Source organism: Perissodus microlepis, chromosome 4 (assembly GCF_051167445.1).
Source record: "Perissodus microlepis isolate ML-2025 ecotype Zambia chromosome 4, ASM5116744v1, whole genome shotgun sequence".
Lineage (NCBI taxonomy): Eukaryota > Metazoa > Chordata > Actinopteri > Cichliformes > Cichlidae > Perissodus > Perissodus microlepis.
Genome location: NC_140464.1, coordinates 15,250,673 through 15,266,601, shown reverse-complemented (window position 1 = coordinate 15,266,601; position 15,929 = coordinate 15,250,673). Strand labels below are relative to the sequence as shown.

The window sequence follows — 15,929 nt, the reverse complement described above, 5'->3', positions numbered from 1 at the left end:
GGAACGGTAGAACAATAGTTTGAATTATTGAGAATGTGTAGAGATTTGGTGATAGGACTCCGGCAGTAATAATATCATGCAGGGTTATGCGGAAAGCAAATAACTCAGTGCAAGTCAATAAAGCTGAATGTGTAGTTTTGGTTTGGAGAAATATGTATGAAGCAATCGTGCTCACACGAGAGTAAATTCTATGAATTTTGTTTTCGCTGATTTTATTTTCCCCACATTTTGTTATTTATGCGTCTACACTGCCTTGAAAGAGGATTTACCACATTCCTGACTTCTTAGCTTTTTTGCATATTTGTCACATTTCACGTTTCATAATAATCAAACACAACCTGAGTAAAAACAGAATTAAGTTTTTAAATGATTCTTTTCATTTATCTATTATCCAAACCTACTCAGCCCTGCCTAAAAAATTGCCCCGCTAACCTAATTATGAGGTTGTGACCAATTTGACAGCAAGTACTGCCAGACACTCGTGCCACTTCCCTCCACCCTCTTGTAAATCATTACTTAACTGTGATTAACCGTATTTTTGGCCTGACAATTGCCAGACCTGCTGACTCAAGAAATACATATCTGGCACAGTAAAGTGGGGTAGAAATATCCGAAAAAGCCAGCACATCATGCCCCAATCTAAAGAAATTTAAGAACAGGTGAGGAACAGTCATAGACATCTATCAGTCTGGAAAGAGTTAAAAAAAAAAAACGTTTCTGAGGCTTTGGGGCTCCAGTGAACCACCCGGTGAGAACCGTTATTAACAAATGGAGAAAACTTGGAACACTGGTGAGCTTACCAGGAGTGCCCTGCGAGCCAAAATTACTCCAAAAGAGCATTAAGGACTAATTCACAAGGTTACAAAAGAATCCAGAATGACATCTAAGGAACCGAAGGCTTCATTTGGCTCAGTTAAGGTCAGAGTTCATGCTTCAACAATAGGAAAGAGACCAGGCAAAAATGGCCTCCATGGGAGGAGAAAACCACTGATGACTAAAAAGATCACAAAGCCTGGTCTTACATATGCCAGAAAAAACATTTTGATGAGAGCATTTCATAAAAAGAAAATCATATCAACAGCCAGTTCTTGCTGCCAAGGATGGCACAGCCAGTTATTAGGTTTATGGGGTTTACAAGTCTGTGATGACCCTCCTCATTCAACCAGGGCTCATGTTCTCAGCGTCGTGCTTGTTGTGGGCGGGTCCTCTCCTGCTGTCACTCATTCTCTGGTCCAATGCAAATCTGTCTATGTGTTTTGTCCCGCCCCCTTCCACGTCGACCTGCACTCTCGCCATATTTTCAAGCCCGTGAATCCCGGTGTGTTGTGCCTCCAAGTTGAGCAGAAGAATCCTTCACACCAGGCAGGATCAAACGTGACCCGTTTCAAAGTCCACGTTAGCTTCTCAGCTGTGTCTCTGTTATTTTTCTTTTCGCAGCTATGAACATCTTCAGGCTCACAGGAGATCTTTCTCATCTGGCTGCTATCATCATCCTGCTACTCAAAATATGGAAAAGCAGGTCGTGTGCAGGTGAGCACCGGATATAGCTTTAATATAAATGCTACAGTGAGGTTTTCTAATGTCACTAGTTCCGTTTCACTTGTGTTAATCGATAAAAAAAATCTGATCTTTTAAGGCAGCAACCTCTAAGCTACCTACCTAGCAATGCTAACGTTTCCTCTTCATTCATTTGAAGCAGCGGCTAATAGCTGCTGAATGGGCTAACTGATGATGGCAGCTAAAAAGTGCTGCCTGCATCTCCATCACAAGCTACTACTAAGTTTGCTGCATTTAGACAGTGAAATATTAAAGTTGGTGGAAAATATAACGCAAACACATCAAAGTAACGGTTGACTTTGAAGCAATTCCTTTTGTACGTTAATCGTTCTCCGAGCTGTGGATTGAGTGCGGTCAGTTGGGTTCCTACTGCTTACTGGACAATTAAGCACATTAATGGAACCTTTAACAAATATATTTAGAATAACTTTTTGCAGTTTCTGCTTCTACGTTTCAGCACCACCCCCTCCACCTCACATCCATTTACTCCTGCTCGGATAGTTTGACTGTATAAGTGTGAGGGGCTCGATTTTTTGGGTCTGGCTTCTGACGTGGCGTTCTAGAAAGCGCTACGGAAGTAGCAAACCTGCTAAAAAGAGTTTGTACAAAGTTTTACTTATTTAAAAATGCATTTTATGCTTATAGACTCACATACAAATTTAGGCATTAATAATAATAACTAACAACATAGGTAGCAGTGATGCAGTCTATGATTATCTAAAGTCATAGATAAGTCATAGAAGGGGGCGGTTTTGTGTCCCACTTTCGATAAAGATTTGTGATTGATTAAAAAAGTTGACGCATGCGTTTTGGGTGAAAAGCTAAAACCTGAAGAATATGTAGCTTTGTGTTAAATCTGGAGGTACTGGAAGTTTTGTGTCGTTAAAGGAATAAATAAAATATTGATTGATTTATTAAAACGTATAGGTCTTAACAGTCACTTACACGACTCCTTATGGAGATCCCCAATAAAACGAAACCAAGAGAAAATCTAACTTGTGTTGAGGAAGAGATTACTCAAAGTGAATCTGAGAGGCTGTTAATTGAACTGGTCTGTCATTAAAATTGAAAGACAATGAATATGCACTCAGCCTGACATCAACATACAATGAACATACAAATAATTCGCTTTTTTTCTGAATATACATACTCTTAACATATAACATCCTCTGATCTGAGGTCATTGATTTTAATGACCAATAATTTTGAATATTGTCTACTTGGTGGAAACTGGTTGAAAAAACACGTCTGTTTATAAAGAGTGTCTCCTATTATTATTATTTTTTATTTATTTCCCCACGTTGCCTGTCTCTTACCACTGCCACCAGTAGATCAGGGCACACGATGACCGACCCAAAATACCCTTAAAAAGTGTGATATCAGTTAAGAATATAAAGAACATGGATCAAAACATTTGACATTGTTCAGGAAAGATTGTTATAGATTCCAAAAAGACACACCGAACAGGCCAAACTCAAACATGCCACAGAGAGTGAAGATGGCACTTGCTGAAAACCCCCGATGTTTATCAGGAAGAATGTCGAGCAAACACTAGTTGAGATTCCTGGAGAATTAGGACCTGATTGTGGTTTTGAGGTGGTGCATCATGTTCTTGCATCATGTGTACCCTGTATCATGGGAAGATACAGGGTACACTTTGGACAGGACATGAAGTCTGATAACAGTTTTACTCATGCTCACAGATATGAACAATTCACAGCCACTTAAAAAAATAAATAAATCTAATCTCCATGTATTTGGAATACGTGGGAAAAACTGTCCTATGGGCAAATCAGGACAGGCTGACATCACTCATTATTCCATTAACCCTTTAAAATGAATCCAAACGAAAAGAAAGGGTCTTGTTTTTTGAACTCTTTGACTTCGGAGTTTCATCTTTTTTTCCAGCAGATGTCACTGTTCAATAAAGAAAAAACATGATTTGTGTTTTGCCCAGGCTGTTTGTGAAGCTTTGTGTGAACTGCTGAGGTATATGTCAGCCTAAACTGTGTTTCTGCTTGATATTTTTCTTAAAGGCATCTCTGGAAAGAGCCAAATTCTGTTTGCTCTCGTGTTCACCACACGTTACTTGGATCTGTTCACCTCTTTCATCTCCCTGTATAACACATGCATGAAGGTAAGACACCGCCAACCACACAGCCCTGACCCTCATATAGGTTTCACCATTTCTCCCAGAACACTTCAGTGACAGGCTGTTCTTTGCTGTTTACCAGGTGATCTACATCGGTTGCGCATATGCCACCGTATACCTAATCTACGCGAAGTTCAGGGCCACCTACGATGGAAACCACGACAGTTTCAGAGTGGAGTTCCTGGTGGTTCCTGTCGGGGGTCTTTCTGTTCTCATTAACCATGACTTCTCTCCCCTGGAGGTGAGTTCAAACTGCTGTATCGCAGTCAAAGTGTGAGGTACATGATCTATTCCAAACCAGACATTTTGGGAGTAAATGTAAAATTGTGTTCCTGAATATGTAAATGTCTTCTTCAGATCCTGTGGACGTTCTCCATCTACCTGGAGTCGGTGGCAATTCTGCCTCAGCTCTTCATGATCAGCAAGACCGGGGAGGCTGAGACGATCACCACCCACTACCTGTTCTGCCTGGGGCTGTATCGGGCCCTTTACCTCTTCAACTGGATCTGGCGTTTCTACTTTGAGGGCTTCTTTGACATGATTGCCATAGTGGCTGGTGTGGTCCAGACTGTCCTCTACTGTGACTTCTTCTATCTTTATGTCACCAAAGGTGGGTTTAAGCATCAATATTATTCAGATATTGGCTAATTTGTTATTATTTATATAGACGTGAAATATGTGGGGACACTTTAGTTGATGTAGTTGCTCCTTGTGCCCTCGCTGGCCCTGAAATCATTCCTTAAATTTGATGAAAGGGATGAGTGTAAACATCCAGTGTCTTGTTCCCTGGAAAACCCTCATGCTAGAGTTCAGCCTACGCTAATCTGACGTTTCAGCAACGCAAGTTTCCTGAAAGAAAATTCTCCAAAGTTATGGCTGTTTAAGACAAAATTCCCTCCTTATGTTACTGTAAATCGAGAGTCCCGGGAAAGGCATAAAGGAGATGTTGTGTAATGATTTGGAAATTCCCAGCTGGTTTGATGGTTGTTAGCATCAACTGAACTTGTATTTTATTATTATTTAATATTCTTTCTATTTTACAAAGCCAAATTATAGTGCTTTGAAAACCCACCCATGCGTTTCCTTCGGCTTATCTAATTCAGGGTCATGGGGGTGACTGGAGCAAATCCCAGCTGGCACAAATCAAAAGGCAGGATACAGCCCGAGCAGCTCGCCAGTCTGTCAAAGGGCTTTCAGAGCCATTAACACCAATTCACTGTTTAAACAGCATTATTAGAGAAAACTGCTGCATCTGTGGAGACACTCGTTTGTCACTACAGAGATCTTTGGAAACTCAAATTTGATGTTTTTTGTAAGTTTGTTAGATTTTAACTCAACTTAGTTGATATTTTTTAAGTTCCTTTTTTAAATGGATCTCATTTTGTTGGTTGTTAGTTGTTACTTGTAGCTTGTTGATTGGGGCAACTTGGATGATTTTTTTATCATCCTCATCTGGAACTTTCAGTTGCTCCCTTATTTTTGACCTTTTAAGAGGTCATCACAGCTGATGGATCCGCATGTTTGATTTGGCCCATTGGATGCCTTTCCTGACGCAATCCCAATCTCATTTAATCAGGCTCGTCCCATAGCTTGTGACCCCCTGGGTTTGTGTCCTTTCCTAGAAATAAACCAGGGCTCTCTTTAAGGCAAATGTGTTAAGCATCCATATAAAAAATGCTTAGCAAGTGGATTGAACATGAGAAATATGTGTTTTTCATTCATCAACACGTCAAAGGAACTTTTATTCTCTGCTCGGGGCACATAGTTCTTGGAACAGTTTAACTCAAAAGAGCCAGAGGGCGTTCTTAACTGCTGTGAAAAAGCTTGACGTCACCCAGAAAATCTCTGGCTTTTCCTGAAAACTCACGCTTGTATTCATCAAATGTGACGGCTGCGCAAAACTACACACTTGGATGTACTTGTCCTTTTGGTCCCGCACAATGGGGGCTCACACATCTTTCTGTTTGCTGTTTAAAGGATTTTTCTAATCATCAATTAACCTTTTTAACATGAAAGCTTGTATCAGGTAACGCCACACTGTTTGAATGCAAAAGAGAGAGTTGCTGGAAATGAAAATGATTCCTTTTAAAATTAATGTTTAATTTGTAGCATTAATGATCGGTTCATCTTTAAAAGACAGCTTTCCCAAAGCCTTTGAGCCACAAAGAGGGAACACAGACTGAGGAATGGCCCACTTTTAAGTGATCCTACATGTGTAGTGTCAGTGCATAGTGGAATAAATAACGTGTGGCTGCAGGAATAAAGATGGCTCTCACCTGATGACTGTCTAACTTTATATCCCTCAGTGTTGAAAGGCAAGAAGCTGAGCCTGCCAGCGTAAAAAAGCATGGAAGGAGACGGCGACTCCGAGCAGACTCAGGAGGTGTGGAGAGGAAGTCATGGATTCTCATGACCTGTAGTAAAAGACGCCTGAGACAGAGAGCCAACTATCGGGGGAAAAAACACTTGTCTTCTTGATGATTACTGATGGAACTGGTAAATGCCAACAAACACCAGAGCTGAACAAAGATCAGTCCAGATCAACTATTGGATTTTTGTGTTCAGCATCTTGCCTTAAGCTTTTTTTCATTGCTGTTCAAATAGGAGAAAAGGATTTGGTTTTTTTTGTTTGTTTTTTCGCTACATGTGAGGTGTATGCGCTTTTTTTTTTTTTTTTTTTTTTTAAAAGAAAAACATCATCCATGGTGGTCGACTTTGATAAGTACCTTGTTTGACTTGGTAATGAAATGCACAAAATGTACAGTCTTATTAAAGCGTGAGATAAAGAGTGATGTATCAGAGTGCCTGATAAAGTTCTCACAGTTTCTCACAGTATTTTTTTTAATTCTTTTTACTTTTGCATTTTTTTTAAGGTATGCATATCCTCTAATACATGTATCAAGTTTTTTTTTTCTGTAATGTTTAAAGAGGTCAACATAATTTTGCACCAGCATGCTCATTATTTTGTAAAACATGGCTTTCTAAATGAACATTTTAACAGAATTAATCGCTTGATCTTAAATTCAAGAAGTAACCCATGAAATGAATGACTTTAATGCCAGCAATCATTTTATCGCAGGTATCAGTATTTTCCCAATGGTGGCTGTCTCGAATAAGGATGCTTGGTAACGGTTTTTCTTCTGCTCACTATTCTTTGTTATATAGCTTCACACAGTCTTGAATAAATGCTGCATCACATTTATAGATGTCGACAGAGCACAAACTCTAACCGCACCCCGGCAACAAACTCATGAACGCCTTCCGGTGGCGACGCGCCAGTTACGTGGATCCTGAAATGTTGGGAATGGGGACAAAACTAACCGCCACTTTTCCCACACTGGGGATGCTTCCCTGTTTATCCTCCAGCACATTGTCACATCTCAGTTGTTACCTGTATGGCTCAGTTATTAAGAAGGTGCGATGGTCACCAACGGGTGCATTGCTAAAAAGGCCTCTCGTTTCTTTTTATAGTAGCGTTCCTAAATAATTGATTCTTTTTTTTTCTTTCTTTTTTTTGCATGTTATCACCTCCATTAAAGATTTTATGAGAATCATATCTAGTGTGTGTGTGTATGTGAGTGATTTTTATTTTTCCTTTTTCCAATCAAAATTGTAATGTCTTTTGTTAAATATATAATCGGCAAAGGTACGAATGATGATAACCGGAGAAAGAAAGAATAGGTCCAGAAGGAGGCAAGAGGAAAGAAATGAAGGAATAAAGGTAGATGATCCTCCACACCTTTGGTTGTGGACAGTTCAAGATGAGCAACAGAAGTTTCTGGCTTGTGACTGTCAACCATCAAGTGTTTCTGAGCCTCATGTAGTTTTAATTTATTAATTTTTTAATTTATTAAGTCATTTAAAATGAAACAGGAACACTCCAGGAATTTCCCATACCATGTGATAAAAGATGCAAGTTTTACCGAAGATGCAAAGGGTACAATTTGGGCCAGCCTTAAGTCTTTGTGGAGTCACATATGTCCTGTGTATAAAAATGAAAAGGTATTAGTTGATGATTGTTTAACCATGTACCAAACACCAACCCAGTCAAAATTAGGGCTACCACACAAAGTAATTCATATACTTGCTACAGAGTGAATAGAATTGCTTAAAAAACAACCAACCAAAATAGAGCATGTGAGGGAAAGTAAAGCAGCATTTACTTGCAATAAAATTCCAGCATATACAGTTTAAACAAAATGGGATTTGTCAGGATTTCCGTATCACTCACACACTCTTACTTTTCATATATTTGAATTGAAGATACTGTCGAGTACACGTGGTGTGTTCAGCCTCAGCCTGGACTTTCTCATCCTTGTCCCAGTAACTCTTCCAAGAACAACCTGGGAGCAGGTTTTCCAGGTTTTGGAGATGGTACTGGAAGCATGGTTGCAATGTACCAGAGCCCTTTATGCTGTTTGTACTGAAAGAAGGTTGGTGTGGGAGCTTGTTTCTGCCACTGGGAAAATATTTTTTTTTTTGCCGCCCATAATTCAAAATCTTAAGTTTATTGTTTTGAAAGTGAGATATTTTGAGAATTTTTTTCGGTGGTTGAAGCATCCATAGAGTTGGTGTAAACCATGCTGCTTCCCTCCTTTTAATTTCTACTTCTGTCTACAACATAGCCATTGCAAGTAGCAGACACCATTTCCAGCAGTTATACCTGAGTGGCTGTATCATCAAATGTGATACAGCCCAGGGAGGAATGGTCCAAAACGCCTCTCCATCACTTCAGCTTTCATAGAAAACACTGGAGAAACACTAACATAGTTTGAGCTACTCCCTTGCCCTGAGGGCGGACGAAATGAATCCACACTTGATTTGGCACAGATTTTACACAAGATGCCCTTCCTGACGCAAACCTCCCATTTACGCAGGCTCGTGACCCCTCCTGAGGCTGCATTCATGTCTTTTCCCAGAAACAAACCAGGGATCAAACAACTAATGAACATCATTATCGCTAAATTCGACAAGAGTTCCCTTACTCCAGCTAAAGCCAGATAAACCCGAGATGTGACTTGGATGAAGCAAAGACCAGATGGTTTCTGATAACAAGAGAAATAAAGTATAGAAATGTTGATAGAATAGCGAAACATACCATACAGCGTGCACTGGGTTCAGTTTACCCCAACAATGTTTAATTTGTATTCAGTCATCAGATGCACAATATGCAGTATGGATAAACATCTTCTCAGTACATGGAGTTTGGCCTCATTATGATTGATATCCCACCAATAAACAGCTGTGTACAGTAAATAACTACAACTGCATGTTCTACACAACATTTGTCACCATTCTTTATTTTTTGGAGCGACCCATCAGAATATTTTCACCCCTGTTTGGACAGAAGCGTTCCTCTTCACACGTAACAGCAAACATAAACACATGACAGTCATTTTGGTGCATTTCACTTAACATCAAGTAGCTGTACACTGCAGTCGAACACACAAACATATCAGCATTTCCATTCTAACAAAATGTTCATCTGTAATGAAGTAGTGCATGACCTTTTTTGGGGGGGGGGGGGGATAAAGTAACACTGCAAGTGCATGAGTTCCCCCTTTTCTCTAGTTCTTGAAATGAGCCTCACATAAAGCCTCCCTCACTGGTCAGTGAGCCCTCACACTGAATGTTTTTGAGAGTTTTTAAAACTGGACGCTACAAATAAGGGATGGATAAATAACACAGGCACACTACTACACAGCTGTAAGTCTTCACACAATCAAAGGAGTGGCCATTAAAAGAGTGCACGTTTAAAACACCTCGTCATCGGCTTCACTCTTCAGATCGGAACGCTGCCTGCATCTTTGGCATTTTATTAAAACAAGGCTGCTTGACTTAGCAAATGAGGTAGGTTCAATATTAGCTATTCCATGGGCCTCTCTTTCTCCACTACAGTGAGACTATTGAAATAATAACAATATTAGGCTTAAGACATACAATAACAATGAGATCTGCTACAACAGCAGATTTCAAACAAAACACCATAGTGCACGTTCAGGAGTCTGTATCACTGCATCGCAACCTCCCGGATTCAGCAGGGCTGACTCAAAACTTCAGGCAGGCAGAAGAAGAAAAACTAGTTGGCCTTCGAGTCCTTCTCTGTTGAAGTTTCACACTCAGTCTTCTCGCCCTCGATTACACCTTTCTGTTATCGAAGAGGAAAACAGATTACATCCACTAAGAAAACAAACGTTTCCAATGCAAGCTACAAACTTTTTAACATTACCCGATGATATGAAAATGTATGCCTGTTTATGTCTAAAAAGGATCTGCCATATTCCTTATGCTCCTTATTTTCTGTTACATATTACTAGCGCAGGGTTGGACCCCCGCTTGCCTTCAGAGCTGCCTTAATTCTTCATGGCACAGATTCAACGAGGTGGTGGAAATATTCCTCAGATTTTGGTCCATTATCAAGAAGCTGAAGAAATGTACCTAATAAAGTGACGACTGAATGTATACAGTTCATATTTAATAAGTCAAAAGTTAATCTGCAAGTAACACCTGTGAGCCAGTAGCTCATCTCTCAGGCAGCCAGTCAGAAGAGAGTTGTCTTTAAGGGAGCTAAAAGGTCTGATGAACGTCAGAGCTACTTTAGTAGAGCTCATGAATAATAACATTGAACTTAAAATGAGTATAATAGATCCACTTTAATTTACAACACAAACTTTGTTCCAAACAAGCCAACTAAACTCATGCTTAATTGTCAGTACGTTACCTTTGTCAGATGTGGGTAATAACGGTTCAACAGGCTGAAAGTGGTGACATGCAAAACATTGACGATGGCCGAGGCCACGATGGCGAAGAGGGCGATACCAGAGAGCACCCAGAGCAGAGCCAACCCTCCGACAAACAACAGGAATGCTGAGAGAGCAAACACAGGTGACAGGTTTGTGACTACCAGGTGGTGCGGTGTCATAAAATACTACAGCGCAAGGGTGAGCACACCTACCCTCACAGAAAACAAAACCCACTGCAGATATCATCATGGTCACAACAGCAAAAGTGACAAAGAGTCCAACAGGCACTGCAGCCATAGCGCAGAACATCAGAGCTGTGAGAGCTACAAACGAGTGGCTGCTGAGGTACCGTCCAAGTCTCGTATTCAGCAACCGTGCTACCTGTAAGAGATCAGGTTTCAGTGCAGCTGCAAGACAAACCATCAGCTGATGCACACAAATTAGTGAAAACATAAAAGACTTTGACTAGTGGAGGTGTGAAGTTTTGGGTTACCCTGGGGTCATCTTTTAAGTGTTTCACCAAGGCCGTCCATCTTTTCTTCAGCTGCTCAAAGTCAGCCCCACTCTCACTGCTGCTGCTCTGCATCTCCACACAGGTCTGAAGTGACTGAGAAGGAGGAAAAACACACACAGTCAATCTGGCTGCTTAAATCCCAACACTTCCTATTTAAAAGTTACTCCAACGGCTCAACACATCCTCGGTTCAGCCCCAGTAACAATAAAAACTAGCTCAGAAACAAAATCTGGGATAAAGCTAACAACTGTTGTGAACTTCTGTTGCCGTTCACTGGACGAAAGTAAGTTTCATTACACACTTTTTAAAACAAATAACACAAGTTCTGCTGTGAGGTACAAACCTTAAACTGAGTCTCGGCAGCTCACAACATGAGAGAGAAATCACGAATGTCTCGTGGCTGCTTAAAACACGTCCACGGAAACAACACACCCATTTAAAAACGCACATCTCCTTTCTTCTCGTCCCTCCTCCTCCTTCTTCCTCTTCACAGAAACTCAGAAAGGGTTCTCGATGTTAACGCTGCTGCCTAGTGGTGGCCTCAGGTATTGCAGCTCTAGGTGGCTAGCAAGAGCAACGGAGCAAAGAAAATTAAAAATAGTATAATCTACAATAAAAGTAACCTAGTCCCATACTGAAGGCTTTGTCGTGTGAGGGAGTGCATTAAAAAAATATTAATAATTATAGAGCAGTGACAAAATAATACAAAATGAATTTAATTTTTTTAAAATACACTCATTACATTGTAAAATGAAACTTTAGCTCTTCCCCACCCTGCACTTTCATTTGTTTTGGAGAAAAGAAATGACTGATGGCCCCAAAAAGTTGATTCTGTTCATCGTTTTCAGTGGGAGAAACGTTGCACCGTCACTCATCCAAGGGTCTTCTTCACTTGGATTCCTTTTTGGGATTTCCTTACCTGAAGACTGCACATGAATCAAGACACTTTGTGACTGATGATATCACTCTGTGACTCTACCGCAGAATAAAATATGGATGCAAGGATGCAGGAATCAAACATCTGGAGTGACCAAATATTTGCACTGCCCTCTAAAACCGTTTATAAAAGATTTAAATCAATTTAAATAAATGAGAAAATAAATGTGAACAATAGATTTCACTTCCAAAATAATAAACCAGCAGCAACTCCAAAATAAGCATGGCTAGTCACGTGTACTTATTTATTTCCTAATATTAGGAAAATATAATTTTTTTTACCACAAGGAAACATATACAGATAGGTAACCATAAGGCAGTAGAAGTAAGTATATAGTAATAAAATGTCTATAATGAAAACACATATCGTTTGCGCCTGACCTTAGTCAGACTCATGTATATTTACTGTCCTCTAGTGGTAAAAATGATACTTTGCACACCATAACATCACTGATACAGTCATTTATGTTTAAATGTAAAAACAAATAATAACTTGATAATAACAAATAATACTTTCATTGCTAATGCATTAATAATGATGTGGCGCTTACGATCACTGCTTCACGTTATATTGATGTTACCTCTTATTTTGCCATTAACTGATTTTTGGAACAGTGAAGTTTCTTCCCAGGTTGTTCTCCTGTTCCTCTTCAGCGGTGACATTTCCTTTACCCTCAAATGTATTTCCACCTGCACAGCTGCGTGTCTTCCCCTCCTCCTCAGACATATTATTCACTGTCATTAAATGATGCAGTCAGTAATTATGATGGATGCCGGTGCCAGCCTTCTCTGCTTCGGCTTAATTGTGCCATAAAACACAAATGGATTTAATTGAGTTGGTCACGAGGTCACGAACGATCAAATGATTTGTTCTTGCCGTTTTGTTTTTATTGTCACTGGAGTAAAACGGAAATCAGCGAAGAATAAACGTGCATTTCTGGAAGTGTGCTTCAGTAGAAAGCAAACACAAGCAGGTGACATCATTATCAGAGGTTACTCAGCACCTCTGATGTGGAGTAACCTCAGCAAACTGTACCTTTTGAATATGCCCTCATATTGACTGCCGAGGCTTTGCAGCAGGTGCTTTATTATCAGCAGTTCCCCCGAGATCCTGCAGGGGGGGGTGTTCCTATTTCACTTCGACTCTGAAATGGCCCTTTAAAAATAATGACCACACTGTTTAGCTCTCAGCTCTGTGCTGCTATTAGATGGCAACAGTAAGATTTCTCTGTGAAGACTGATCGGAATATCAAATGACTGAGCTTCACCCCCGCCGCTGATTACTTCCTCGGTAAAAGATAGCAGATATTACCACAGGTGCCCACAAATTACGTTAAGTCCCTCGAGTTTTGGACGGCATTAAATTTTTGTGAGCACATAACTGCCAGGCATGGGCGAGCGAAACGGTAGGGCGATCTGTTCTGAATTACACCAAAGAGAGACACCCCTGGGACCAGTGATGACAACTTATTTGGAGCCTTTATAGCTGCTGGCCATACTAATTAATCACGCTGTTTGGTATTGTGTACAGGGGGAAGGTTCGGTGGGAGAGAAAAAAACCCAGCATCCACCTCTCCAGACTGCTAAACACCGTGAACTCAGTGAACCAAGGCTTTTCCGGAGGTACACAGGAGTTACACAAAAGGAGATTGTGTATGCAGTTAGTGCATCTGCACCCAAACAACAAGGGATTCCCAATAACTCAGCTCTGCACCCTTCACCCCACCCTCTGCAATCTCCTTGAATTTCAGGCTTTCATTTTTATGGCTCTTCCCCATCAGATTACACATTTCATAGTGGGGAAACTCTGCATGCTGGCTGCTGCACTGCATTCCACATAACTTCTGGCTGCCAACCAATGCATGCTTCATTAACACGACCCTGCCTGTCTGCTGGTTGTTCATCAGCACGCCCCTGTTGAACTGCATTAAGCTTCATCTTCTGCCAAAGCTGTGAAACATCTCGCAGGGAGACCAGCCTCAAATCTCAGTCATCTGTCAAACACTCAGTAATCAATACATCATTAAGAAACAAATGACACCTTTGAAGCAATTGACAGCCTATTCTTTGCAAATCTTTAATATTGTTTTGTAGATGAAGTCAGTTTAAACAAAGAACCCCCCTTAAATTACAATTATTCAGTAACAAGCAACAGGTGAGAACTCAAACAATATTATTCTATTTACTTTTCTCTTTGGATTATCTCCTCCAATGTGTTTTGTCCCCGAGCCTGAAATTGTGCACTGCTGCGCTACATGCCATCATACAGTGTTTTGTAGTAATGCATTATTTAGGAGGAAACATGTTGAAATCAATCAAATCACCACGGCAGTGCAGCATTCATTTTTCATCACTTAGAGCTGCAGTGGGCAACAAACCTTCAAGCAGCTGCCACCTCTCCGTTTTATGTCCCCTTTCACCAGTACATTATGCTACTCACCTGACCTGCTCGGATCAGTCCTCACTTACCATCTAGATTAAAAAAATAAATAAATCTAGTCTTAAATTGGAGCTAGAGGAGGTGTAGAGGTTTAATCACCTTCAAAGTACATGGTCATTACACAATGCTAGAAGGTAATTATGGGCTTTTTTGCTCATTAGGCCAAAAACATGTGGTCTAAGTCTGCAAAATTAAAGGCACTTTGTTCAGCAGTGGTTTTTTAAAAATATATTACACTTGGTTCAAGCAGTGTGTCTTTTCAGTTTCTTATAAAACCCGTGTACTGATTTTTTATAAGGCTGAAACTACTACTGATGCTGAAATAATAAATGTCAAGCAGAACTAATAAGGGGGTTTCCCTTCTGTGACCAAAGTGACTGAAGTGAATTGCCATGCATTTCTTTCACATCTCATTTAAGATCTTCAAGTAAAATATACAACTAAAATGGGATTTAAATGAGGTGAAATCATATTATCACTTTGGTTGTGCGCTAGGTTGAATTCATATATGCTTTGCGCTGGTCAAAATAAGACATCTAAATGCAACAGAGCTGTTCTGTGGCTCTGGAGAAACAGTGAATGACATGTGTGACGAGCAGCCTGCTTTCCCTTGAGCGTAGTTGAAAACTGAATGTTGTTAATATGTCCCATATACATGTGGCACGGAGATATATTTGGCTGTCTGAGAGCAAATTGACTGCACGATATGTCTACTGGCATGTGTCAGGCTGCTCAACAGATTGCAACCAAAATGTGATTGATGGGCTGTCAGCAAATTCCAATTTGCATTCGCTGATTGTAAAAACTAATCACTGCGAGAGGAGGAGCGATGAAGAACCATGAAATAGTTGGAAATCTCCAGTGGTGCCCTGTTAACTGGTGCATGTCCAGCATTTTTTTTTTAATATCATTTGTTTGCTGATGTCTATCCCTTCGCTGACACACTGCAGTCAGTGCCTTCTGTGCAGTATGAGAAAATGCGAGGGACCCGCTGCTTTTATTCGTCTGTGTTCGGCTTGTCCCATTCAATACCCACACTGCTCTCTCACACTTCCTCACTTTGTTCGCCTCTCTTTGAAGTTGCACAGGAGTGTTCGTCCAACAGCTGGCCGCAGGAGAACAAAATGTCTTTGGAGTCTGCCCTGTGTCAAATAGGATAGCCCTCATTGTCAGTGGTTGTCATTTTGCCAGATGAAGGGGGTTGTTTGTGCTTCCTGTCCTCCGACTGGGCTGAGTGAGAGGCTCAAAGGGAGCTCCCTGGAGGGTGGTAAAGGGCGCTGCAGAGGATGAAGTCAGAGCCCTCATCAGCCTCTTAAAGCTGACCAACAGCAGCAGCAGCACCACTGCACCCTCCCTCAAGAGGGGACACAGGAGGAGATAATAATGTGTACTTGATTAAAGCTCTCCATTCGTGGCAATAAAGGTGGTATTTTTAAAAGAAAAATGACAGCAGCAGCCCCGAAGCTCACCAGTTATGCTGAATCCGTAGCCTGAATAATGGACCAAGATTTCCTAACCTACTGGTTTCTCGTATTGCCATTGTGGGTTGTTTTTTTTTTGTCAGCCAGTGCTAGTAGGTTTGATTAG

The 15,929-nt window shown here is 40.7% G+C and overlaps 2 protein-coding genes across 2 annotated transcripts; one reads left to right on the top strand and one right to left on the bottom strand.

Annotated features, from left to right (window-relative positions):
- The first annotated feature begins 1,293 nt into the window (after positions 1-1,293).
- LOC146388607 (ER lumen protein-retaining receptor 2) lies at positions 1,294-7,263 on the top strand. The gene is made up of 5 exons (XM_084926019.1): positions 1,294-1,530; positions 3,594-3,694; positions 3,792-3,950; positions 4,067-4,319; positions 6,016-7,263. Exons 1-5 carry the CDS (start codon positions 1,440-1,442, stop codon positions 6,048-6,050), a joined length of 639 nt encoding a protein of 212 aa, XP_084782145.1. The 5' UTR covers positions 1,294-1,439; the 3' UTR covers positions 6,051-7,263.
- Positions 7,264-9,227: 1,964 nt separating this feature from the next.
- Positions 9,228-11,464, bottom strand: LOC146388606 (lipid droplet assembly factor 1-like). The gene is made up of 5 exons (XM_084926020.1): positions 11,310-11,464; positions 10,946-11,059; positions 10,665-10,833; positions 10,431-10,576; positions 9,228-9,857 (listed from the first exon to the last, which is right to left on the bottom strand). The coding sequence occupies exons 2-5, from the start codon at positions 11,036-11,038 to the stop codon at positions 9,789-9,791; spliced, it is 477 nt and encodes a 158-aa protein (XP_084782146.1). The 5' UTR covers positions 11,039-11,059; positions 11,310-11,464; the 3' UTR covers positions 9,228-9,788.
- Positions 11,465-15,929: the final 4,465 nt, after the last annotated feature.